The 25,800-nt window shown below is 41.5% G+C and overlaps 2 protein-coding genes across 4 annotated transcripts in view; one reads left to right on the top strand and one right to left on the bottom strand.

The window, feature by feature from the left end:
• The window catches only part of marchf1 (membrane-associated ring finger (C3HC4) 1), a 37,748-nt gene extending 23,563 nt beyond the window's left edge, over positions 1 to 14,185 (top strand). The window contains exons 1-8 of one of the 3 annotated variants that reach the window (XM_026171395.1): positions 1,598 to 2,370; positions 5,868 to 5,918; positions 7,006 to 7,079; positions 8,104 to 8,922; positions 9,076 to 9,256; positions 9,369 to 9,513; positions 12,966 to 13,010; positions 13,104 to 14,185. In XM_026171395.1, the coding sequence (XP_026027180.1) occupies positions 2,290 to 2,370; positions 5,868 to 5,918; positions 7,006 to 7,079; positions 8,104 to 8,922; positions 9,076 to 9,256; positions 9,369 to 9,513; positions 12,966 to 13,010; positions 13,104 to 13,420 (1,713 nt within the window). In that variant the 5' untranslated portion in view covers positions 1,598 to 2,289 and the 3' untranslated portion in view covers positions 13,421 to 14,185. Of the gene's footprint in view, positions 1 to 1,597; positions 2,371 to 5,867; positions 5,919 to 7,005; positions 7,080 to 8,103; positions 8,923 to 9,075; positions 9,257 to 9,368; positions 9,514 to 12,965; positions 13,011 to 13,103 lie in introns of those variants that run through there. The other 2 variants (XM_026171394.1, XM_026171396.1) reach the window with 2 other exon arrangements.
• A 389-nt stretch (positions 14,186 to 14,574) lies between these two features.
• Positions 14,575 to 18,659, bottom strand: tma16 (translation machinery associated 16 homolog). The gene is made up of 7 exons (XM_026171397.1): positions 18,553 to 18,659; positions 18,364 to 18,467; positions 18,040 to 18,077; positions 17,856 to 17,940; positions 15,632 to 15,780; positions 15,489 to 15,531; positions 14,575 to 15,285 (listed from the first exon to the last, which is right to left on the bottom strand). Exons 1-7 carry the CDS (start codon positions 18,553 to 18,555, stop codon positions 15,096 to 15,098), a joined length of 612 nt encoding a protein of 203 aa, XP_026027182.1. The 5' UTR covers positions 18,556 to 18,659; the 3' UTR covers positions 14,575 to 15,095.
• Between the last annotated feature and the right edge of the window lie 7,141 nt (positions 18,660 to 25,800).

Below are 25,800 nucleotides of genomic sequence, written 5' to 3'. Positions count from 1 at the left end.
AATAACATTCCATCTTAAAATACTCCTTGATATCTGCAGTTCTTCAGTTGCTGATTAAAGTTTTCCACCATCAGAGCAATGGTTTCATAATGTCAGGAATGGGCCTAAACTTGACCTCACTTCACTTCATGGTATGCTGTGGTACAAAAACTGCTACACATCTGGTCACAGGTGATAAAGTCAGATGCATAGCATAGTGCTGTATTTCTCTGACAGTACTGATAAAGAACAGGATGAGTATAATGCCCATACATTATCTAACAAATAATACTCATACATAATTTGTTGAATAAGTCTTCCCAGGCTAGTTTCTTTGTTTTTGATATCCCCCTAATCATTACAAATCTGCTTATGAAGCGAGAAATTGCTGAAATAGCTGTGCCAGCTTCCTCAGGTTGGTGCAGTGTTGTGTTTTCTTCTTAATCTTGTAGAGCAGTCCCAAAAGTATACAGACTTTTGGAAATGTTCATCATTTCATTACATTGTGGGGGGGTTTTTTTGTTTTGTTTTGGGTTTTTTTGTTGCAATTTTCCTCTTTTTTTCAGTTGCAGCTGAGAACAATCCAGTGAAGAAAATACAGTTAATGGACTCAAAGTTAATCTGAATAAATCAACCATGATACATCATGTGTACCATTACTGTTTGGTTACACCAGTGGTTTAAGGCTGGATTTGTGGGGCACTTCCACCAGAGGAACCTTATCCTGCTTCTATTGCAGAAACACCTGCAATAACTGTAATATCTAAACATTGGTGTTTGTACAGTAAGCTGTTCTGATCTTGTTTAAAAATGTATTCTACTTTTACCACAGGGATAGAATATTATTTTTGCACCATCAGTGTGATTCCTTGTTAGTGAGCTCTTAGCCAAAAACTTCTTGGCATGGTGTGCAGAGTGTCCTTAAAAGTTTGAGGAAAATGGATAAGAAAATAGCAGATGAAGAAGTGGCAGGCCTAAAAACTATCTGCAGCAGATGAACACTATCTGAGAGTCATGTACTGAAGAAATGGGAAAAAAAATCCAGCAAATACCTGACACAAAACCTGAGAGATGCATCCGGACCTTCAGCAGATCCATCTACTGTTGGAAGGGTTGCTGTCAAGAAGTCATTCTTTAGGAAGGGAAACGGGAAGAAAAGGTTGAGGTATGTCAAATTGCAAAACAACTGCGCTGAAAATCAGGGGCAACAGGTCTCATGGAGTGATGAATCCAAATGTTACATTTTTGGTTCAAATTACCATTACATAAGGAGGAGGTCAGGAGAGTCTAGGGCCTTTTGTAATGTGGAGGTGGAGGCTCTGTATGGTTTTGGGCTGCATTTCAGCCGGTGGTGTTGGAGATCTTGTCAGAACTGATGGATTTGCAGTACTACATGGAATAAATGGAAATACAGTATATGAAGTAAAAACAGAGTTTGTACAATTTTGGCAAGCTTGTACGTCAGAATTTAGTATAACCACTTTTGATCATCAGCACAGCCTGAACTCTCTATTTCTTGTAAGTTTTCAAGTCGTCTTCAGGAATAGTTCTCCAGGCTTCTTGAAGAACATTCAGAGCTCTTCTTTGTATGTTGGCTGCCTTTTGTTCTGTTCTCTGTTGAGAAGATATCACACTGCTTCAGTAACGTTGAGGTCATGGCTCTGATCCATGACTGATGGTGTTTTATCGTCTGTTTTTCTATCCAGGTATGTTTTCACTGCATTGGCAGTGTTTTTGGTGATCTTGGTCATGCTGAAAAACGATGCTGCTGCTAATCAGACACTTTCCAGATGGTGAGATGCATAGTTGTTACATTTGGATTTCCATGTTTTTAAATGCTACGGCTTGTGCTCGTAAAGCACTGAAACACTGTTCCTTTCTACCGTTTTGATCTGCATCTTAAGACGATCTGTTTATGGTTGATATTCGGCTGAAGTTTCAACAAAAAACAAACAAAAAAATATATTGTTGGAACAATCAGAACTTGATAATAAAGTCAGGATTTGCTGACAGTTGTTGGTCAGTTTGGTCTGTGACTCTGGGTTTCTTATGGAATTGTATCTGTTGTTTTCACCTGAACTTTCACTGTGGCTCAGTGAACACTTTGTGTTATAAAGACACAAATGCTCTGAGGTTGTTTAAAGCTGGAATTTTGTCAAATGCACCGTTTTCAAATATAAAGTGTGCAGCTGCAGTGTCACGGTTGGTTGTCTAAATGTGGCTGTAGGTGTGTTTGATCGTATGCCAAACTACAGAACCAAAATACATCCCTCAGTCCATGCTACATCACTTAATCCCCTCTGAAGAAACATGCACATGTCCACACACAGACTCGCCAGAGTTTCTGCTGTGCATCAGAGCCAGAGTGCCAACAGAGGATTCGAGGTTCAGGTGAGCGACAGCAGTACGCTACCTCTGAAACTTCACTTCATTACTGGAGAGCTATCAGTTATAGCTTATAGAAGCTAAATCTAGAGGAATTATGTGTTTTGCTGGAGTCTTATGATGGTCAGTTTCTTATTGCCCTCTTTTGCTGTGGCATTTAAAAGTTGATGCACTTAAAAAATTTGATGTCGTGTATTTTCTCTAAGAATTCATGACCAAAGTATTTTTGTGAGTGTTTAGCCCTGATATTAGGAATTGTAGAATAGCATTTGCTCTTATATCTTTGAATAGTATTTTTTAATCTCTGTTATGTGCCAGCCAAAGAATTGAAGTGTCAGTACTGTACCAGTGCTATGAACGCAGTCATTATTATGGTATTATGGTGCTTTATGCTCGTCTGCTAAGGGTAAAGCTTCTTTTTGCTTTTCTCTTGATTAACCTTTGTTGTCACATAGATGTATTTCGAATTGATGTAATGTCCTTTCGTTTAGAAAGGCAAGAAACTGTTTTACATATTCACACAATGAGCAAGCTAGAAAACGTCTATAAATACACAAAGTGTTATTTTGTCTGCTAGACTGCTGTTGTGCAGTTAGACACATCTCACCCCTTTATCATGTAAAGCATATTGTGCACACGTGCTTTATAAAAGACAGGTTAACTATCTGACTGGGTCTGTGCAGTATTTATTTTTAGGTGTAGGACAAACTTGTGCTGCCTCCCTTGTTTTTGGCCTCTTTTCTTACCTGAGAGGTGCTTCTTCTTTATTTGTACGTATGCTCCATCAAAGGAAGTGTGCTTGAATTGTTTGGGCTTTGTTGGCCTTAGAAGGGTGAAAGACTCAGTTGCAGGGTATCGATAAGTTGTAGCAACTCACACATGACGTGTTTTGGAACTTTATCTATGAGTTAAGGTTGGTCCCAGATGTGTTTAGCCTAGCATAGCACAAAGACTAGAAGCAGGAGGAAACAGTTGGCCTGGCAGGCTCAAGTCTGTTTCCTGTTGATTTCTTTTTTGTTGTTTTAAGCAATGTTAAACACTATTTAGAGCAACAGAATGCAAGAAGGAAAATGGTATTAATCGCCCCATCTATTACTTTTTTAAAATAATAAAACAGCACATACATGTCCATGCACGTCTTTTCCAAAAGATATTCTAGTTTGGTAAAATAAATCAGTTTTGTTGGAGAATGTCTGCTTTAGCTCACTGGTTGTGTAGCTGATGTTGGTTGTGTTTTGGGGGTAAGCATTAATGTTAATGGAAAAAACTCCAAACAAAATCAAGATCTCATTATTTCCTTTCATAGCTGTAGTCTTTGATCACCCACTTCTGGGGGGGTTTTTTTGTTTGTTTTTTTGACGCATTAGAGGTTTACCACAACACGGAAACCAACCTGACTGGAAGGAATTACACGACTCCCAGGCATCAGTAGTTGTATCTTCTTAGAAATACCCTTTTTATTATGAAACTTTGGAAAGATGATGTGAGTAATTATAACTGGTCACATACATGTGAACACGTGTCCATCTCCTCTAAAAGGCAGAGGAGTGTTTGCTTTGAATCCAAGCAGGGCTGCACTGATTTAAAAGTGGCCATCAGAAAATCCCTTGATCAGCTTAGATGATGCAGTTCTCTGCTTGTCAGTGTCTCTTATTTATTTCAGTGATTTTCACAGAGTGTACCTACAACTGTGGCTGTGTATGGGCTGATGCAAGCTCAGGTTTTCCTATTTTATGTCAAGTATTTAAAAAAATAGATCTATGGAAAAACCACGCACATTTAACATTCCAACTTTGAACTCCACAAACATCCTGTAAGATACATAAAACTTAACAAATCTCAGCCCTTTAAAGTGTCCACTTTCATACTGACAGGTGTTATAGATACTCTATAATATATGACATTAGGATCAGATGGGTACTGGTTTTGGGAAAAGTTGCAGTTACATCTTTGGTTTTAGGATTTATTGACAGAAAGGAAAATACAGCCAGCTTTATCCATGATGTCCATTGTCCTTTTAACTCCTGCCAGTTCATTCTCCACTGCCCACCCACAGCAGTAGCAGACAGTTGGTAGGTTATTAGCTTGAGCTCATTGCATGTATGATACTTAAAACAGTATCCAACAAATATCTGCAACAAAGCCAGATTTAATCCCATAATGCAGGTGCAAAGGTCCATGTGGCTGAGGATGAAAGCGAACCAGAAAAATAATTGCTCGCTGTGACTGCTTCGGTTCATCTGCATTACTTATTCAGCAATCTGTAGCTTTCCCAACTCACAACCAGCTGATTTCATTTGAATTGAGCCATGTTGTTGATGTGGTTCATACGTAAAATAGAAGCTAGGTTTCAGTGATATGATGGTAAGAATTTTGGGATCAGGACAGATCGAAAGTGTCTGGAAAATAATTTGGCACCAAATTATTATGGAGAAGATATTTTCCTTCTTGGTGGTTTACCAGCTGGTCGTCACTTGGTAGCTCCCACTCGCCACCATCTCATTGGTAAGTAAAGCTGCTGCAGGCCACAGATGTCTGCTGGCGAAGCCCAAGGTCTAATAGGTGAGTTCAGACAATCAGCGCTCAGGGCAGATTCTAGAAAAAGTGCCTTAAGTTGCCTTTAAATAGAGACACATTGCAGAGCAGCATCTTGTGCTCTTAGCAGGACAACCAGGTAATAGGATTGGCTGGCTTTAGCTCAGGTCACAATGAAGCAGCAAGGACATGAGGCTGTGCACGACTCTTGATGCTGGATTTTCATCGGTAAACACAGTAGGACTGATCAGCGCTGAATACCTGCTGGTGTTAAAAGCAGCTTAGTTTGATTATTGGAGTTTTGTTTTTATTGCAGATTTAAACTTTAGTGTCTTTTCTACAAAAACAGACACATTTCTCACCTCGCCTATTTTTGGAGGTCTTGGTGTTGGGTGGGCGGGGGCACGGGGAAGATTTAAACTTTAGTTTGAACGTTAACAGCATGCCTGATGTGTGTAATCATTTGATTTAAATTATAATGATTGCAGTTTGAAGGTGAAGCCGCCAGGTGATTTAGAAGTTATTGCTAAAGCTATTATGCGGCATTCATTTCTCAAAAAAAAAAAAAGAAAAGAAACAAACAAATATAAATGAAAAAAACAAAACCCTTTTGCTGCTTTTCTGTGCATTAATATTCACCTTCCTGAACTTGACATGGGCATATTTGAGTAGTTTAAAAGACTTTATCTATCATTATCATACACAGAAAAAAAAAAAAAGCAGCAGCAGCTCTGCAGCAGATTGCACTAACACATATTCGGGTGAATCAGCCATTAGCTGAAGTCGACACAAGGGCTGTAAAATATTGTTCCAATATGATTTTATGGTTCTGTCTGGTGTTGTGTGCCAAAGAAATCATTGGTTTAAAAGCCTCAGGCTCCACAGCTGCTGCGCACTATTAAAGCATCACATCCTTCAGCGTGTTTATTGGGCTCTAATGATTTTCTGTCTCTCCATCTCCCCTGCAGGGGAGGAAGGCACCTGGGCGCTCAGGGAGTCGATCCAGCAACATCTCCAAGGTAACTGTTAAATATCGGTGCTTAAAGCATTAAAATTAAGGTCACAGTTCATAGTGAACGGTAGCATTGCATGGGAAAGCACAGTTTGATGTACGAGAATGTGGTTAGGGTGTGTGTCACACTTAGAGTAGAGATGGATGTTCACAAAACACCAAGTGCACACTGATGCATGACTCACACAGAGTACTCAATTTTCATTTAAGGTCCATTAGTTCAGATTTCTCATATAAACATCAATCATCATTTGAAAAGCTACAGATCACTTTTTTTTTATCACATCTATAAGTCTTTTCTATTTTTTTTTTCGCACGGCCTTCAAATAAATAAGGCTCGCTACCCTCACGCTGGTTTTTAGCAGCACTAGGCAGCTGTTTTTAACAAAAACAACATCACCGGCTGAAGACTGTCTTCAGTGTATTCCGATGAATCATCTGAGACTAAACCCGATTTGAAAGTAGAAATCATAACACGGAAGTTAAGTTTTTTACATGACCAGAAATGCAGCTCAAATAGCTCTAGTTACTCTACTTTTGCCAGAGGCGGAAATAAGCAGTTTTTTGTTCACATATTAGCTAAAAGAGCTTCAAAAAGCAGCAGCGATTTACAGTATAGTATGGGTGCATAAATGAGGTGCAACCTACTCAGTGTCACTGATTATTGAATGCAAGCACAGTGGAAGAAAACTTTTTGCAGTGTGTAGGAGAGAATCTAAAAGCTGTTTTCCCTCAGAAATTAATGATTCACCTTCAATCTTATTGTAGTATTTTATATATATCTACTGTCTATATTTTATCCATTAGGTAAGTTAAATTGTCAGTACCTACAGTAAGAGTTACAGTAAAGGGTCACCCACATGACAAATGATAGTACATTAAGGAGTATGTTTGATACTCAAATCTTAGGGTTTTGGGTATTTCAGGAGTACCTTCTACAAAAAATAAATGAATAAAAAAATTAAAATGCAACCACATTTGAGCACCAGTAAACATTTACTGGCACCTGATTCATAAAACAATGTGTGATTGGTTGTTTAGTAACTCATAAGTAATTGTAGAATGCACTAAATAGAGGATGTTGGTGGTTGCAGGCTAGCAACTCGACTGCAGGGCTCACTACAGCCTCAAGGACATCCATAACACCATCCGCTCAGGACATATGCAGGTAAGATTGGCTTCTCTTGCAGTTACAGTTACCTGGGAAGAGAGACTCCATTCCTTGACTATCTGCAAATATCTGTTAAGACATCTCTTTTAAAGCCAAGAGCAGCCAGCCTTCTCTCTGTGATATTAACATGCACACTTCTCTTCTGAGTGGGAGACTGAATTAGCATGGTCGGCTGCACCCCAAGGGCATAACAAACTTAAAATGTGTGCTGTGGCGCTCCCATAGTGCAATCAATGGGGGGGAGATGACTGATTGCAGAAATGGAAACCTTCAGCTTGTTATACCCACTGGTGCCGTGTTGGCCACACTGACAGGCTCAGTCCTTTGGCTTCATGGTCGAAACAAGCCTGTGTGTGTGTGTGTGTGTGTGTGTGTGTGTGTGTGTGTGTGTGTGTGTGTGTGTGTGTGTGTGTGTGTGTGTGTTAGCACCTTAATTTGCTGTCCTAAGTTCAGTCCATGTCCACTGCCTGCTTGTTTGATTATTTAGTCTGATCATAAGCTGTAGTTTCCATTCTGTTTCCTATTATCCATTTCCTGTTTTGCAGCGGCAGCTTCTGTCCAACTACTCTCAGCTTCAAATGAAACAGAAGCTGTGTTAGCAACCTCTAATAGCAAATAACTCTTTGTTATCTACATTAATTAAAGAAGAATGAGATATTCTGTGATCATAACGTGTTTCCAAGTATAAGAGAGAAATCATAGGCAGCCCTAATTCTGTCACTTAGAAATTATGACAGCAGAGAATATATAAAGAGAAGTGTCATTTTACCGTAAATACACCAGAAAGCCTGAAAAAGAAAAGAATCAGTGTTGCAATGGTGTAAAGTCCAGTTACTTGTTAAGTAATCAAAATCAAAAATGGTAGCATAAATTGTTACTAGTAAATTGACTAAACTTAATCTTTAAAATCATGCAGCTATGTTTCAGCCCATTGCTTTAGTTATGACAGATTTATGTTTTTCCATCTTGTTTCACTTTATTTCATCTCCATCTGTGTGTGAATGTGTGTGTGTGTGTTTAGTTCTGGACAGCTGACCCGCTTAGAGGAGGATGTGTCTGAGTCACGCAAACACAAAAAGCACACGCACAACTCCTCTGCAATGACGGTCACTGGCACCACTCTGGGCTCATCGGCTCAGGCACAGAAAAAGCAGGTGAAGCGACGTCACCGCCGCAAGAGAAGCAGCTGCACGGCCATCGACTGCGTGGAAACCAATGGCAAGCACGACCACAGCGACCGGAGCCTCAGCTCTGACCGTAGTGAGCTGGGCGAGAAGAGGGAGCACTCCTTCAGGAACCGGAGGGATCTCCCGCCTCGCTTCCGGTGCACAGGTGCGCCGCATTCAGACTCCTCTGAGGATGAGGCGTGCCGCGAGAGCCGCAGCTGGAGCAAAGAGAAAGCCAGAAGAGCGCGCCGCCGCAGCGGGAGCAGCCGGGACAGGGAGGTGATAAACCCACACAAAGGAGGAGAAGACAAAGCCGAGATCATGGAGCTGCAATCTGTGGGCTCAGATGAAGGGAAAGAGAGTCAACCTCTGATGGAGGACAGCAGCGGCCTTAAGAAGCGCCACAACCACGGGAGCTCAGTGAAGAGAGACGGCCATGCATCGCAGAGGGATCGATCGCAGGGCAGAGATAAGGATACGAAGAGCTACAAGTCACAGAGCCCAAGAGGCAGCTCCTCATTGGCCGACGACGGCGAGGAGCTCATCACCAAGAGATACCAGGAGAAGGGTTCAGGGGGCGGGGATATGTCAGTGCCCACACTCCAGAAACACTGTGGTGCGAATGGGAACACACCGCATCCCTGCTCTGACGACTCTGAGCTGGAGGTCTGCAGGTTAGTTACATAAGTGTGAAAACTGATCATGTACTGACCCCAAGTTTATCTTCATTGCCCAGATGAGGCCAAACAAACAAAGACAAAGAGAGGCACTAAAATAAAACAGTGCAGAGACTGCAGGTCATTTCTCCTCCTTCTGTCTGTGTGCAGGATCTGCCACTGTGAGGGGGACGACGAGTGTCCGTTGATAATGCCCTGTCGCTGCACGGGAAGCCTCAGTTTTGTTCATCAGGCCTGTCTCAACCAGTGGATCAAATCCTCCGACACTCGCTGCTGTGAACTCTGCAAATTTGACTTCATCATGGAGACGAAGCTCAAACCTTTAAGCAAGGTACGCCGCACACACTTAGGTCTTCCTGAAAAGCGTTAAGCGCTGAGATATGCAGGGCAGTTCTGAGCGTGTTTCTCTGTCTCCCTCCTGTGTTCGCGCCTCTTTCTTCCAGTGGGAGAAGCTACACATGTCGAAGAGCGAGAGGAGGAAGATCTTCTGTTCAGTGCTGTTTCACCTGATAGCGATAGTGTGTATATTGTGGTCGGTCTACATTCTGGTGAGGAGAACTGCTGAAGAGATCCGACTCGGAAAGAACGGTCAGTGCTTTCCCTTCGCCTCCCCGCCGCTCACACGCCAGAGTCAGGCAGCATGCAGTACGGTCCCTGTGGTGTCTCCTTCACTGTTTGCATGTCAACACGTGTGTAGGGATGGGTATCGAAAACCGGTTCTCAACAAGAACCGGTTCCCACTGTTTCAATTCCTTGGAATTGTTTGCCATTTTTGCAAACGATTCCCTTATCGATTCCAGTCGCCCCGAATGACGTCACCACGTTGCGGAGCGTCATTTACTCGGCAGGAAACACGGCGCCAGCGGCTCAAATGCTCAAAAGTTTGGTCATACTTTACGAGAACGGATGACAACAGGGCAACTTGCAATACTTGCAAAGTAGATATTTCATTTAAGGGAGGAAACACTACGAATATGCAAAAGCATTTGCTCACAAAACACACGATAACCTTAAATGAATGTCGTGTTTTTAATTCCGCTCCGGACTCATGAATCTCAACCCAGCAGCAGCGGTAACGTTTGCACGTCCTCTCCCGTTAATGTGGCAGGTAAATAATCAACAACAGTGCATATTATGTTAGCGCGATCTGCCTTATTACAAAACCTGCCATTACTGTGCATTTAGGTGACCGTGATGAGACAGACAGAGTCTGGCTGGCTCAGATGCTGGCAGTTCTCGCTGCAGTCTACCGGTAGCGTCTCCTTTCAGGCCAGGATAGACGAATGTCACCGAGCAGTGACTGAGTTTGTGGTCAAAGGCTTGCACCCATTTGCCACAGCAGATGCCCCCGATTTCACTTTGGTAAGTGAATGTGTTTAATTGTAGGCAGGGACATTTCTGGATATTCTTGTGTAATTGCTACAGAATAATTTATGTTACACTTTGTTATTGCTACAGAAGAATATTTATTTTATTATTTTACATTTACATTTTTTTTCCTGGGGACCCGGTGACACCCCATTGAAGAGCCGTAGGCTGTGGATCTCTTAAGATCTCACTGTTGGGTTTGTAAGGCCATGTTACTCCTAAATTTCTATCTTGTTCAAAGAGAAGATATAAAACAAAGTTCTAAGCTAATCGACTTTAGTGTTCTCCTTTTTTAAAAATAAGAATCGATAAAGAATCGAATCGTTAAACAGAATCGAAAATGGAATCGGAATCGTTAAAATCTTATCAATACCCATCCCTACACGTGTGTCCATAGTTACATGTTGGATACTATTTCTCACCACATGTAACATAAACAAAAAGCCTTCTTTTTTTATTATCATCTACTATGATCAATGTGTGGATCTATATTTATAATTATAATTAAATTGTCTGCTGATAGTTTGTCTTTTTTAAATGAGAATTATAATTGAATGTCACCTTTCACCCACTTACTTCACTTTCTTTTTCTGGGTGTGCGTAGCGTTTGTTAATGCACCCTATGAGCCATAAAATCCCTCAGATTTCATATTCACCTCTTCTCTTATAGAATAACCGACAAATACACAGAATTAGTAAGAACTCCTAAAATGGGTGCATTAATGTGTGGGTGTTGTTTTCCTTTTCATTGATTCATTCATACAGATGGCATGAGTGAGTGGAAAGGAGTTTCCACTCACTCACACAGAGTAGGTTTAACTTCTTTAATGTTTCTTTTCTGGTGTAGTCAGTTACTTATGGCCGGTATTGATGTGGGTGGAATGGATTTATACAGGATTGTAACCATGCAAAGTGTATTAGGTTCAACTCTACTGGTACAATATGTCAAAGAATACAGTGTGCATAATCCACTCCCAACATGCCCCCACAGCACCCCACAGGGTACCTTTAACCTGCAGGTATGCCTGACTCTGGTTAAGTGATTTTAAAAAGTTTCGCCTGTTTGGGTATATTAGGTACATTATACATTAGGTGTTTTACTGTGATAGTCGTCCCTAAACATTAGACACATTAGGCGTCCTGCTCTAGTGTGGAAGACGGACTTTGCTTTTAGACATCCTCTGAAGAGTTAACTTTCAGTTTCTCAGACAGTTTATAACATTTGAAAGTCTCAAAATAAATGTGTGAAGCTGCTGAACTGAGCATGTTTAGCAATACTTGTGGTATGTGGCCAGGTAACTACATCGCGCTTGCCATATTCACAGGCCACTTTATTAGGTACATGTGTTCAACTGCCAATTAAAAGAAATATCTAATCAGCCAATCACATTGGCTGGTTAGATATGGTCAAGATCATCTGCTGATGTTCAAACTGAGCATCAGAATGAAGAAGTAGGGCCATTTAAGTGACGGGACGCCGTCATGGTTGTTGGTGCCAAATGGGCTCATCTGGGTAGTTCAGAAACTGTTGATGGACTAAGATTTTCCCACACAACCAGTGTGCAGCGGTTCTATGGAACGAAATTCCTTGCTAATGCCACAGATCAGAGGAGATGGGCCAGACTGATTTTGTCCCCTTATGAGAACAGTATGCACATCTCCTGATAACGCACCATGTCACACAATGTTCAAATCAATGTATTAACTGTACACAAATGGCCTCCACAGTCACCAGACCTCGGTCCAAAAGAGCAGCTTTGTGATGTGGTGGAACGAGAGATTCACATCACGACTGTGCAGCTGACAAATCTGCAGCTACTGTGTGATGTTGTTGTGTCAATATGGACCAAAATGTGTTTCCGGCACCTTGTTGAATCTGTGCAACGAAGAATCAAGGCAGCGGTACCTAATGAAGTTGAAAGTCACTGTTAACGAATATAAAAGAGCTTTTAGTTTAATGTGTCATTTTTGTGTTTCTGGGGAAATTAACATTTACTGAAAATGTTTCAATTTTCAAGTTTACAGGAAGTTATTTTGACAAAGGTGACACATTTTTTGGTAATTCTAAGAGAAACACCTACCAAATTTATTGGAAAGTGAAACCCAAAGACCAACTGTCTGCAACAATAAGGTTTCAGATGTTATACTTCAAAGACAGGAAGGTTCCCACTGCAGCCTCGGAGTATAATCTCAACAACATAATAATAATTTTTTTAAAACAGCCGGATGGAGAAAACCACTTGGAAACTAATGCAAAAGTAATTTGCATGGTACACTACTTATACCTGAAATCTGTGAGATGAACACTCTCAGGAATGTGAAGATGATGCGATTGTTGATCAGTATCCTCTGATCCACGAGTTATCCTTCAAGTCACAGTTAACACCCCTCAGTGCTCTTCTACATTCATGGTTGTGTTCAGTGGTGGTGTGTGTCGTGTTGTGTTTACGATGTAGGACGTAAGAGTAGATGCAGAAAAATACATATCGTTAGCTTCATAGCATAATTGCCTAAGTCATTTGACTTAGTCAAATGACTTAGGCACTTATGCTATGAAGCTAACGATATGACCTATAAAATCATAAGCATTAATATTTAGAGTATTTCTACAGTGTTTGCACAATAGAATATTTTCTCCAGAGATTAAAAAGAGAAATCGCTCTTGATTGCAGCCGAATTATGGAGAGTTTCTCTTCTGAAGTACTATACGCCGCAGGGTAAGCACAGCTCTGCACATGCCACCATCTTGACCCCTCACACGTCTGCGAGGGGCACTAACAGCTGCTGTGTGTGTGTCGGTGTCCTTTCAGGTGTGCTGGAGTGGCCCTTCTGGACTAAGCTGATTGTGGTGGCCATTGGCTTCACGGGTGGCCTCATCTTTATGTACATCCAGTGTAAAGTCTACCTGCAGCTGTGGCGCCGCCTCAAGGCCTTCAATCGCATCATCACTGTGCAGAACTGTCCTGAGAAGGACCTGCACAACCCCCAGGCCCGGCAAAGCACCATCGCCAATGGCAGGCATGAAACCGTGGAGGTGCCGGTCAGCCAGGCCCCAGCTCCGGCAGCTCCGATGGACTCTGACACGTCAGTGGAGGCTGCCGTGGCGCCGGCGCAAAACCCTGTTTGACTCATCTCCTCCTGCTCCGAGAACAGTCCCTAATCCCACTCTGCTCATGGTAATGTCAATGAGCACAGTGAGATTTGGACTTGTGCAGTGTTGTAATGTTGTTCTCAACTCCAGTGGGTGCTGTTGGACAAACGAACTGATCCAGTCCTTCGGTGATCCAGAAAAGTTGGGGTCAGAAGGGCTTCACGAAGAAAAGAAGAGGGGCAGAGTGTGGAGAGAGGACAGAAACAAAGCCATCGGCACAGAATGCTCGTAAAGACCGTGTTTTGTGGTTTACCGACACTATTTTATCCCAGTATGCACTTTCTCAACCTGCACTGATATGAGTTAAAGATGTGAACACTCTGCAGATGCTCATCAAAGGTCTCAGTATGTTTCAAATGAATCACGCATATGACTCGTAATCAGTCCCCACATCAGCTGACACTGTCACACATCCACAAGGCGGGACAATTAATAAGCTGCTTCAGCTTTTACCACCCAGCTTCTCTGACCTGCTTTCACTGATGCTGCCACTGTTCTGTGAGGGGGACTTGCTGCTGCTCTTGCTGAGAGCTGGGAAGTCCCAGAAGAGAGCCTACACAGTCCTGATTGGCCCAGCTGAAGCCTCGCATGAATTGTAGAATCAGAGATGCAACATTGTAGCAGATAAGGGCTACTCTGAAACGCTCCAGATTCAGTCACTGCAGCCACGGTGCTGACTCTGAGATCTGTAACACATCTGTGCCCCTGGTGTTCACTGAGACTTCTCCATTTAGAAGTTGAGCTGCTGTCGTATTTTTGAAAAAAACATATGGACCAATCACTTTACATGAAGTGCAGATCTATGACCCGCAGACACACTACTCAAAAGTTTTTAATGAATTTGGAAAAGTTGTCAAAAGTGAGAGTGAGGCAGGATAAAAAAAATACAATAGCTTGAGTTTGTTTTAAACCTGCCTGATCGGGCCTGTGTGACAAGCTCTGAAGCATACTGAGACCTTTACTCTCCTTTTGGACAATCAGGTCTTCAGACACCAAAGAGTCAGATGTTATAAGTAGAGAAACAGACCGTAAACTGAACCTTTAGCTCAGTCGGAGATCTAAAAACGTAATAGTCTGAAAGTTATCGTCAGATTATTTGTTAAAATAGAAAGTCTACAGTAGCCCAGTCGTTTGCAGCTTCGGAGGTCCTGAGCTGGACAACCTTTATTTATATGTCGATGTAACTAGAGCTTTCATGGTTTCCCCCCATTCATGTTTTTACATTAGATTATGAGCATTTCTCTTGATTCGAACCAACACAAAGTCGGCCTACTCAAAGCGACTGTTACTCACACATGACCACTTTTATAGTCTCGATTTGGTTTCTCACCTCACAGAAAATACAGTTTCCTCTGTGTCTTAAACCCACCGCAACCGCTATTTTCTAAATAAAACAGAGCATTCTGGTTACATGAAACGCATATTTGTTTGTGCAATAAATGATGAATGTAGAAACCTCTGAAAGGCTGGTGTGAAGTCACTGAGAAACTTTTAGCAGGAGTTCAGACTGGGAAAAAAAAAATCTGACTTTGCTATTTGAGGCTGTAGCACCATCTCGTGGACGGTCCAGGAATAGCAGCAGCATTTTCTCACACATCACATTAAGTGTGCTGAAAGTCTTAATACTCCAGCAGGTCCAACATGAAGAGTCTCAGTGGGAGTCTGAAATCTCATCCATTTGCTCACTGTCCAAATCGCTTCCATCTTCCTCATTATCATCATTCTCCTGATTCTCCTCGCCCTCGTGTTTCTCCTCTCCTTCCTTCTTTGACTCTAAACTTTTGTTCGAGACCTTGCGCAGTTTAATATTCGGAAGTTTCTTCAGGTCCCCAGTCCACTCTCTGCAAAATTTAAAAATGCAACAATACTAATGACCAGTCTTCAAAATCGAATCATTTCAAGTTCAGACTTAAGAGTCCATGTATGCACTTTTATCAGCTGATCAGCCAATCCGTGAAATGATGGAAGCTGAATAATTATAACATCTTCTCAAACAAAGAGAAACAAGAGGTTGAGTTTAGCTCATTAAAGCTCGTCCACTCACCTAAAGGTCTTCAGATGTTTTCCGTTGATGATGTCGGGGATTTCTGAAACACCGCAGCAGAGGATCAGACAGTTTTACAGCCAGAGGTGTCTATAAATTACTCGTTTCTTTTTTATTTCTTTTTTTTAAAAACGAGGACTCACCGAAACCGACACCCTCAAACTGTGCCCGCTCTCGCTCGATGGTCTGTTTGATTACGGCCTCTCTGGCGCCATGGAGACGACCCTGCCGACCTTTGATCCCATTCATGAGTTCAATCTGCTCAAGTTCAGAGTCAAATCTGTGGAGGTATCTGAAGACAGAAAACATACTACTGTTCATACACTTTGTTGCTTCATTTTATTTTAGGATACATATACAAGTATTTCATGAGTTTAAAACACTTTCATTGGGGGAAAAATATAATTTATGCATAAAGTCAATGTTTACAGTATTTAACCTTCTTCTTCATGAGATCTGCAGTTCTTTGTGGTGTGCTGGATATCAGTGTCCGGGCAAAATCCTGACTGATTGCGATTCATTCCTGGCTCATCAGTGCTCCAGGTTCATCACAGGTTCTGGGGTTCTGCTTGTTCACGTTCAAGGACTGTAACTAGATTATGGTGGCATTAGGATCTAGGTAGTTAATTTGATGATCTTCAGGCCGCTTAATTACCATTTTTTCCTCGGGACACGGTGCTCCTTTGTGCTGGAAAATGCAAAGATTGTCACCAAACTGTTCTGGGAGCGATAAAAGAAGCTGGTCTTTTAAGATGTTTTTATTGGCGACAAACTGATCGACTTGGGAACACAATCAGGATTTTCCCCTGACATGGATATCCAGCACACCATAGAGAACTGCAGAAGTTATGAAGAAAAGTCAGTGCTGTAAATTCCTTGCTTAAACTGTTATTTATGTGACCACAAAAGACTCTGAAACTCATAAAACACACATATGATTGATCTGTATCTTCGTTTCACATAAAAAGGAATACATTCGAATAAAAACTGCACAAAATTAACGCCACGGCTCAAACTTTTGGTTGTGATTGTTGAAGGTGATGGTTTCTGTTTATAGTCGGAGTGGAACCGACCAATCATGGTAGAGGGGGTTGGGTTCATGCAGGCTGGAGAATAAAACGAGGGCTGTATTAGGGCTGCCACGATTACGTCGACTATCAAAATTGTCGACGACTGATTTAATAGTCGATGCGTCGTTTGAAGCTTTGTAAGATCACAAAAGACGCAGGAATAAGTAGTAAGATTTAAGAGTGTAATAACGGACTGAAACAGAAGATGGCACCGCTGCATGTACAAGGATGCCAGCTGCCGTTAAACCCCGAAGAAGAAGTAGCTCTGTCCCAGAATTCATAGCGCAGCCCAGCTCAGTTTCCAACAATGGCGGCAGCTAATTAGTTTTAATATTACTCTTTCTGGGTCACAAAATAAACGTTTAACATATTTTCAGGCAAGAATGTAGCTGTGTAAACCTCAAATATCTGCTCAGTTTATTAAGACACCACATATTTTCAAAAGCGCGCCGACGTTTTCGGAGACGTCTGTTAGCGAATAGCTGGATAGCTAGCCGGGGGCAAGGCTAACTAGAGCCTGTGAGAACACCGAAATCGTTTTCAAACCCACCGCCGTCTTTCGCTACTCAGGTTAAACATATATAAGTCACTGAGATAACTTAAAAATGTTATTGTTTGGCTTTTTTTAGTATTTTATTTGTTCCTGAGTAAATCGGTTTGGCTGAGATTAAAGTTATAGTTTTTACACAGCTGAATAAACGTCAAGCAGACAACTGATCATCAGAAGTGTGAGATGCTCCAGAATATACTCCGGTGTCCTGTTATATTTTAGATAGAAAGGAGTTTATTAAACTTCACCGAGACAATCTGCAAATTTCATTAAAATTTAATAAACTATCATCTTGTCTTTATTTTTAGTTAGCACAGACCTTAAACACTTAAAGCTGTAAGCTAATGATAGTTATATAAGAGCAGATGCTGCTGGTGCAATAAGCTGTAGTTTTACGTCCAATGGATGATGATCTGATTAGTCGACTAATCACAAAAATAATCGGTGACTAGTCGACTATCAAAATAATCGTTTGTGGCAGCCCTAGGCTCTATTTGCCCAAATGAAATCATCACCTGCTGTCTGATGACATGTAGCGTTTTGTAAACAATGGCCAGCTGATGGATGATGAAGTCTCAGCCCTGAAAACATGAACCACTCTCACCAGAGACTGGGGCAGCTCACAGACTGGCTGATGGGCTCACAGTTTAATGCATGTACGGGCTCTCTCTGTCTTTTTGTTTGTGCACTTCCAAATGAAAAATAATGTACTCCAAATTCAAAATGAACATAAGCCCAGAGCCAAACCTCTCAATGATGTCGCAGGCGTCTTTTTTTGTGTAAGTCGCCTTAGCTGGATCCAGCTCACTCTGAAACCACAAGAGCTTCTCACCTGTGATTGGAGATACAAGAAAAAAAGGAAAGAAAACATCAATAAACACCTTTTTCTTTTTTGCTCTTGCAATAACATGAACGAAAAGCTTGCTCTCACCAATGTTGCTTAGACGAGTAGCTTTCTCAGTCTTTTGCCTGCAGCATCAGAAAGAAACCAGTTAAACCTCCTTTAAATCATCACACAGACGCTGTTTACTTCACACAAGAGGTTAAAGAAAACTGTCAAGGCAGGATGAAGTGTCTCAATCAGCCCAAGTTACATTTAATAACATGTCCCTGGAGCCACGCTCGTATTTGCATCTGCAGACTCGCAGCGCGGAGGCGGAGACATGGCAAGAGTTTAACACAATGCTCAAATGTGAGGCTAACAACATGCTATTGATTCGTTAAGGTGAGCTGATCTCTGCGGCCATCTACAAACCTCTCTTTCCTCCTAAGTCTGCACTCCTCTCGGGCCATATAAGCTGCCTTCCGGCTGTACGGATGAACCACTTTCTCCGCAGGTTTTCCCCTCTGAATCTTCGGCTAAAAAACACGACGAGCTCCGATCATTTAGAGGCCTTTTATTAACGCTACACAAACAGAAAACCCCACAGTTCAACATACTCACCATTTTAACTGTGGAAACACGTGTGCTGCGGGGTCTGTTGACAGCTGGACCGGAAGTGGTCCGTCTTCAAATTAAATCCGGACGTCGTGCGGGGAAACTAGAGAGGTTCCTCCAACTTAATGAGATACCTCTACTACTACTGCTACTAATAATAATACAATTTTAAGATGCGATCAAAAATAAATTGAGAAATTTATACACACACACACACACACACACACACACACACACACACACACACGTATATATAATAAGAAATTAATGAAAATTAATGAATTTTTCCTCTTCATGTTTTTATAATTAAAGAAATGTAAACACTGAAACAGACTGCACAATAAATATGGATACATTACAAATTCTGTAGCTAAATTACACAAAGTAATCACTCCATGAATAAAATTAAAATGATAAAGAATGGTGCTTTATTCTCCTTCTTATCCATTTTTTAAGTAAAACCCAGACATTTGGATCTGCTTCACTCCAATACTGATATTGCGTTTATTGTTGAGAAAACAAGTGTACTTGATTTGATCTATATCTGTGTTTGGCAAGATTTAGGTGCTACTCCTTGACTCAGGAATAAGTATCTGTAGAGAAGAGGAAATTATAATATCAACATTCATGTCCACACGGGTGCTGAATGAATGCAGCGGCATTAGTGGGACCAGTTGAGACCAGTCGGACTCCCCCTGCACTGCAGGCTTCATTGAAAAGATTGGATATGAGGAGAGGAGCGAGCCTCCGTCTGCCTGAAATGCACTCATTTTGGAGCTACAGGCAGGCCCATAAGTTTTTGGACAGTTATACTTTTTGTGTGTGTTTGTTTTTGTAATTTTGCATCTGCATTCGTGGATTTTTATAGAATAGAAAAATATGGTCGATGTAAGTTTTATCACACTAAAGCATTTATGAAATGTGAGTAAGCAGACTAACCATGTATGAATAGCTCTGTCTCCCAAGCCTAGTCACAGTTAATAAGGTGGGATGCCTTTCTGCCACAGTCTTTTTTCTCTGTCAGTAGTGACGGGAGAATTCATTTACTTATATAAAATAATAATATACTAGGATAATACTCCATTAAGAGTAAGACACCTGGTGGTACTTGCTGAGCATTGAGTCTGACTTGGGTTAATGAGCTCTCAATTATAGACTACTCTCTCCACACAAGTACAAACTGCTGCACAGATCTGTTGTGGGAGAAGTATTGCAAAAGTCGGGTGTAAAGAAACAGCCAATTTAAAAGCTGAGTGATGTGAAACTGATGACTTGTGTGTAAATTCAGTGATTTGAGCAAGACGTCAAGACTTTTCAACCATTAATATCTCCTACGCTTGCAGATTTATTACACACACACAGATGTGATAAAACAGTTCCTTAAGTCTCTTGAATGCCTTCTGAGCAGATTCATGCCAGCTGATTGGAAACTTTGGAGAGGTGAGAGTGGTTTCCTGCTTGGTCTGGGTGAGTTAGTGTTTTTCCGTAGTGCCTGGCGCTGCTCCTCTGGGTCATCATCACTCCTCCCAGGGCTTCCAGCTGGAGCTGATTAGACCGGCAGTACTTAAGACCAGCGCTTACAACTAACCCTTGCCAGAATGTCTGCTAACCTATGTTAGTTTGCAGCTACTTGTATCCTGTGTTAATCATAGTGCCATAGTACCTTCTCTTGTCTTCTCTGTCAGTTTATGGACATACTCTCTCCATCTTACCATAATTTCTCCAACCTGGATGCTGGTCACTTCTGCTCCATCAAAGCCAGTAATATCTCACTGAATGATATCCATCCACACCTGCCTGCCCCCCTTTCACTGCTTGGAACCTCAGGATCAATCCTCACTGGACCCACCAAGACCACAACCACTCCAACCAAGACCTTCCCCTCCAGCTCACTCTACCTGCAAATAGGTAAGACTTTAGACATTTCACCTGGACTTTGCTCGCACTTCTCAGAACCACCTTGACTCTCTTTTCGCTCTGTTTCAGTGCCCCAGTCAGCCAACTCTTGAGCCACAGTTTCTCTGCCAAGTCCGTTTTCTCATTGCTGGCAACTGAGCCCTGACATTAGTGGCAGTACAATCTTATTGTGTTTACGGATGAGCTTACGGTAGAAATTGGCAAGGCCAAGGAAACACTGAAAATGTTTTCTGGTAGCTGGTTCAGGGCAAGTCCATAACTCCCTGGACTCTGGCTGGGGTCTGTGCTAATTTGATCATTTGACGACACAGCCAAGGGACAAGATAGAGTAAGGATTAAAATTTAAACTTCTCACTTTTCACATACAATTTGTTCTCCAGTAAGTGATGGAAAACCTGGCGAATGACAGACTGACTCTCAGAGAGGTTCCTGGAAAAGATCCAGATCTTTTCAAGAAAGGTAAACACAAACTAGTTCAGAAAGTCTCAGATGATGTCATTTACCAATATCAGAGTTGTTGGTGCGTCAGAATGGCATTACTAAGTATTCAAAATGAGCAAGTTGGGTTTTGAATGTTGTTTTCTATCCATCTCCTTGACTGATATGAACAAGATTACAAGTATTGCATAAATCCACTTAAAAAAAAAACAAAAAACAAAAACAAAAAAACAAACAGAGAAAAACAGATGTAATGGGTATTTATTTTTAACAGTAATGTTGTTCAAACCTCGAAATATCAATGCAACAGCAAAGGGACCTGTCTGTTGTTGTTGTAGCTGTTAGAACTGATGTCTGAAAGCCAACAAAGATGCCCAACGGATTTACTTTGCCAAGTGGATCATCACGGCCTTGCTTTTTTGGTCCATTTGATCAACCTTTGTTGTTATTATTTATTTCATTTTATTTTCAGTTGTTACAGACATGGCTGGGGGATAGGAAAGAGAGAAAGAAAGATGAAGGGGGACAGTGAGAAAGGACACTTAAAAAGGAAACAAATCTCCCAGATCACCTGTTGAGAGAAAAAGCAAAAACGAGGGCGACATAATAAACACAGCACCATCGCATTAATCTAGCTAACAGTAAATACTAAATATTGAATGTTGTTGTGCAGCACGCAGGACTGACAACGATTGCTGTGACTTAAATAGTCACAGCAATCGTTGCTTGAACCAGAAGAAGAGCTTTTGTTCCACGTGAGGATTGTGGTTGCTTAATGAAGGGTGTCCTAATACCAGGGGCTTCAAAGAGATGCATCTTAATATGTTTGGAGTGGTTGGCTGATAATGAGAGCTACCACTTCTGTAGGATGGGTGATATCTGGAATGTAGATAGTAATGTGGATAAGTGAAGTGTTTCTGGCAGCTCCCCCAAAGGAATATTGAGCTTGATGGCTTTGGTTTGAGCCCCAAAATGTGTTTGTCTATGAGTGCTCAAAGTGAATGGGAAACTATCTGAGAGGTGAATTTAGCACTGAGCAGAAGTCTATGTAGGGATGCTTGATTAATTTTGCCTGCCGTTATCCCTACTATGACTGCTGGATGTTGGTTAACCGCAAAGAACAGGTGTCAATAAAATGTCCTTTTGTGCGACAATAGAAACTCACCAGCTGTGATCCCTTCCTCTCTCTCATGGAGGGATACAGATTCTTCTCCCTGCCTGCTTCCTTAGCCAGTCAGCAACTGTTACTTTGACAAAAGGTGATGAGTTTATGTGATGCTGTGTCACAAGTTCAAGCCTTTGTTAAACACACTAATGAATTTTTTCAGGAAGGCTATCTTTAACTATGCCCCAATTCAGGGGCTACTACCTTCGAAGGCTGCAATTGAAGGCCGATTATGTCACAGCCAGGTGCTGAAGGCTGTCCCAATTCGAAGGCTGCTCCAAATGCGGCCGACAAACGCTCCTTCATTTCCCCGAATTTGAAGGATAGGTCGGATGTATCGAAGGAAACGCCATGATTCCCAGAAATAGTCTCTCACCGGTGGTACAGCTCCGATTTCTGACTCTCTTCCTCTTTTTGCCCTAAAAACAAACACATTAGAATTTTCACGAGCTGATACAAACTCTCCGATGTGAATGTTTCATCATTCAGTGCAGTCACAGGCACATGTATGAATGCTGGCACTTTGGACATACGTAGTTGTCTTTGGTGGACCGCTGTGGATGCTCGTTTGTGTGACGCCATCTTTCTGTCTCCGCCCGATCGAAATATTTCGCCTGCTCATCTTTTGAGAGCAACTTCCACTGTGGACAGAAGAGCACAGGAACACACTGTCAGCATATACAAATGCACAGCTACACTGTTACTACACATTACTACAGGACAGCTGGTACACATGCATAAACACGAGCACAAAACACGAACAGATCCATAAATGTATGTAGAGTTAGTTACACACTTACTCTCGCTCCCACAACTGCATTCACAGCTGCACTCCCACTCATGTTCAATTCAGCCACCACCTTTGGCCTCTGCTCTTTCAGATAGACCATGAAGGCATTTGGTGGCTTCTTAATAGAAGGGCGTCCGTCATCCTGATGGGATTGACGCGGTCGTTTTCTACAGGGATAAAACACAGAGTAAGAGCACATGTCAACACTGTGAGAAACCTGCAGGACGGTGAGAAAAAGCAGCACAGCAAACTTACCTTGGAGTGGACCTGGTGGGTGGAGGAGCAAGAACAGTGTCTGGTGGTGCTTTGGGGATCACATTTACAGGCCACTGATACAGTAGCTTCTGTGGAGGGAGGGAGAAGGTTACAACCCCACGATACTGACACTTAGTCCAGCACTTCAGAGGCTAATAATGATAAGCGCCACAGAAACATGTACGTGTGGACAAATTCAAACTTTGGTAATTTAATCTTCACCAGATTCAAAGAAGATTGCATGAACAACACAAAGTGATCAGTGGGAGGAGAACATGTGCATAAAACTACATTTATACATAGCTTCACTTTGCGCTCCTCACTTATTTTTGGAATTATAATTACAGGCAGTGATTAAGTTTACTGATCAGCAAAGCTTCACACCACAGTTATACAAAGGTAAAATACAAGGAAGGTGGCAGCAGAAAAACAATTTTTCTTTCATCTGACCTGAAGTATCTGACAGTTTTAAGCACCTTTATCAGTAAACACCTGCCACCACCTCTGGCTGTCTCACCTGGCCATCAGTTCCTGGCTGAGTGAGGAGGTGAGCTTCCACCGGGATAATGGGAGTGACCATCAATGGAGCTTGCTCCTGAAACAGAGATGGAGCTGATCCCAGGAAAGATTCTCCAGTATGATTCATTGCTGCTAGCTGAGGGGAGGCGGATGGTCCAGCAGGAACAGGAGGAGGAGGTGGAGGGTTGGGTGTTTGCTGTTGTATTTCATACCTGGTGTCCATTTTCGTGACACAGGGCTTATGTGGCGTTTTTTATTTGAACTCGGCCAGAAGAAAGACACTGATTCTGTCTGGGATCCTGTGGCACACATACATAGGAGGTTTTGATTCTGTTAGACAGAGACTGACACCTTACATAATACACAACTAAACCCAGGACAACTATTGTGTGACTTACCAGTTAAAATCAGTATCAAATGTAAATATTATATTGATTTTATTAAAAATTCAACAACCTTTAAATGTGTTGTATTTGTAAACTAATTGAAACCAAACTGAAAAATGTAAAAACATTCAAACCAATGAATACACAAAACTATCAACTATTGCAGCTATCATTAAATGTCTGCATGTACATATAATCACTAGTTCTTAATTTGTTATATCACACAATCAGATTTTAAAGTGTACTTTTTCTGATAGTACTACTGCACTTTTTGTTCAGACTTTTACATGTTGTGAATTACTTAGTTCACTGTTCACTCATCCACAGTCATCATCATGGCTGGATTTCCCTCTTGAGGGTCCCCAGGGCAGTTTTTCTGAGCCTCCCACTCATGGGGCTATTATGGTAGAAAAAGCATTTGTGCATGATTTCACTGTTTTCTGCTAATCCAAATGTTTGTATCAGAAAGCCTGGTTATACTTTGACAGTGATATGCCCTCCTCTTTGACAGTGTTTTTTTTAATTTGGTTAGATATGTTGAAGTTGTTTTTTTTTCATCGTGGTGTTGTTGAGCTGAGACAAAACAACCAAAACTATGTTTATCCAAAAACCTATGGACTGAAATATATTTTGAAAATGAATGCATTGCAGGCACACAGAGTCTTGTTCCCCATCATCATATCTGATCTTTTCAGGCAAACCTAACTGGTCTCAACTCGCCCCAGAGGCGAAACTACAAAAACGTTTGTCCAACAAATTATGGACGCAGCTGTCTCTGTTGTAGATCCCTGAGGTGGAGTTTTGTTTTTCTGCTTATGTGGCCTATTGTGAAATATTTTGAAGTCAAATGGACTCTTGGGTGGAACCACAGATTGCTTATAGACGTTACAAAACACATTCAGTCTCCACCAGAGATTTTTCTTTTAGAAAAAGTAACAACACATGCAATCTTATTTCTATAAAATAGTGAAATAGAATTATTAACAGAAACAGAAATACTGAAGTGAAAAACAGAGTGGCACTGATGGTATGACTCATGGTATACGTAAACGCTTCTGTGGAAGAGACGCTAGTCACGGATGATTAGACACATGTGAACACGATGGCTCCTTTCTCACAGAAAAGGATCACAAAACAACGATTCTTCAGCAGAAACATTATTTAGCTTCAGTTTGCTCAGTGCCAGAAGCTTGCGGGCTATTCTCAGTAAAGTCCTTGTATTGATTGTGTGAAACAAATAGAGATCATAAGTTTTCCTGTTTTTGTACCATTTGAGGTACTGTGCAAAGATCTTGTGCCAACCCTAATATCTGTATATATTTTATTTCCAAGTAGCCAAACTTCCTTGTCATTTTTAAAGTGTTCTTGAGCATTAGTTCTCCAGGCTTTCTGAAGGTCTTTATTTTGACACTGGCTGCCTTTTCACTCATTTTCAGTCTAGTTGTACCTGACTATTTTCAAGTAGCATGCCTAAAATCCCCACAGCAGATAAGCAGTGTCTGAAAGTCATCTTCATCTAAAAAGATCTATCTGACCTGAAACAGTTGACCTGTTGTTCAATGGTAACTCATCAGAAATGATCTCAGTGAAGTGTATAGCAGTCAAAACAAGATTCTTAAGGTATCTTAAGGCTGAGGTATTCCAGATTACACAAGAACTGGATTGAAATCAGTTGTGAATTAACGTGGGATTTTTCGTTCGTCAGTATGTATGGAGGAGGTGAGGAGAGAGGTACAACAGTGAGTATCTACAGCCAAGAGCAGTCAGATTTTTTTTATCTATCA

The sequence above is a fragment of the Astatotilapia calliptera genome, chromosome 6 (assembly GCF_900246225.1).
Source record: "Astatotilapia calliptera chromosome 6, fAstCal1.2, whole genome shotgun sequence".
NCBI classification, from domain to species: Eukaryota; Metazoa; Chordata; class Actinopteri; order Cichliformes; family Cichlidae; genus Astatotilapia; species Astatotilapia calliptera.
The sequence above is the reverse complement of the archived record's forward strand: the minus strand, read 5'-3'. Positions and strand labels throughout refer to the sequence as shown.

Bases quoted from the DNA above. Each gene is read 5' to 3' on its own strand.
- tma16 (XM_026171397.1), bottom strand. The intron at 17,941-18,039 runs GTGAGAGCAAGC...CTCCAATCACAG, and splicing joins TACTCGTCTAAGCAACATTG to GTGAGAAGCTCTTGTGGTTT. The intron at 15,781-17,855 runs GTTTGGCTCTGG...TTCTGTCTTCAG, and splicing joins GCCTGCGACATCATTGAGAG to ATACCTCCACAGATTTGACT.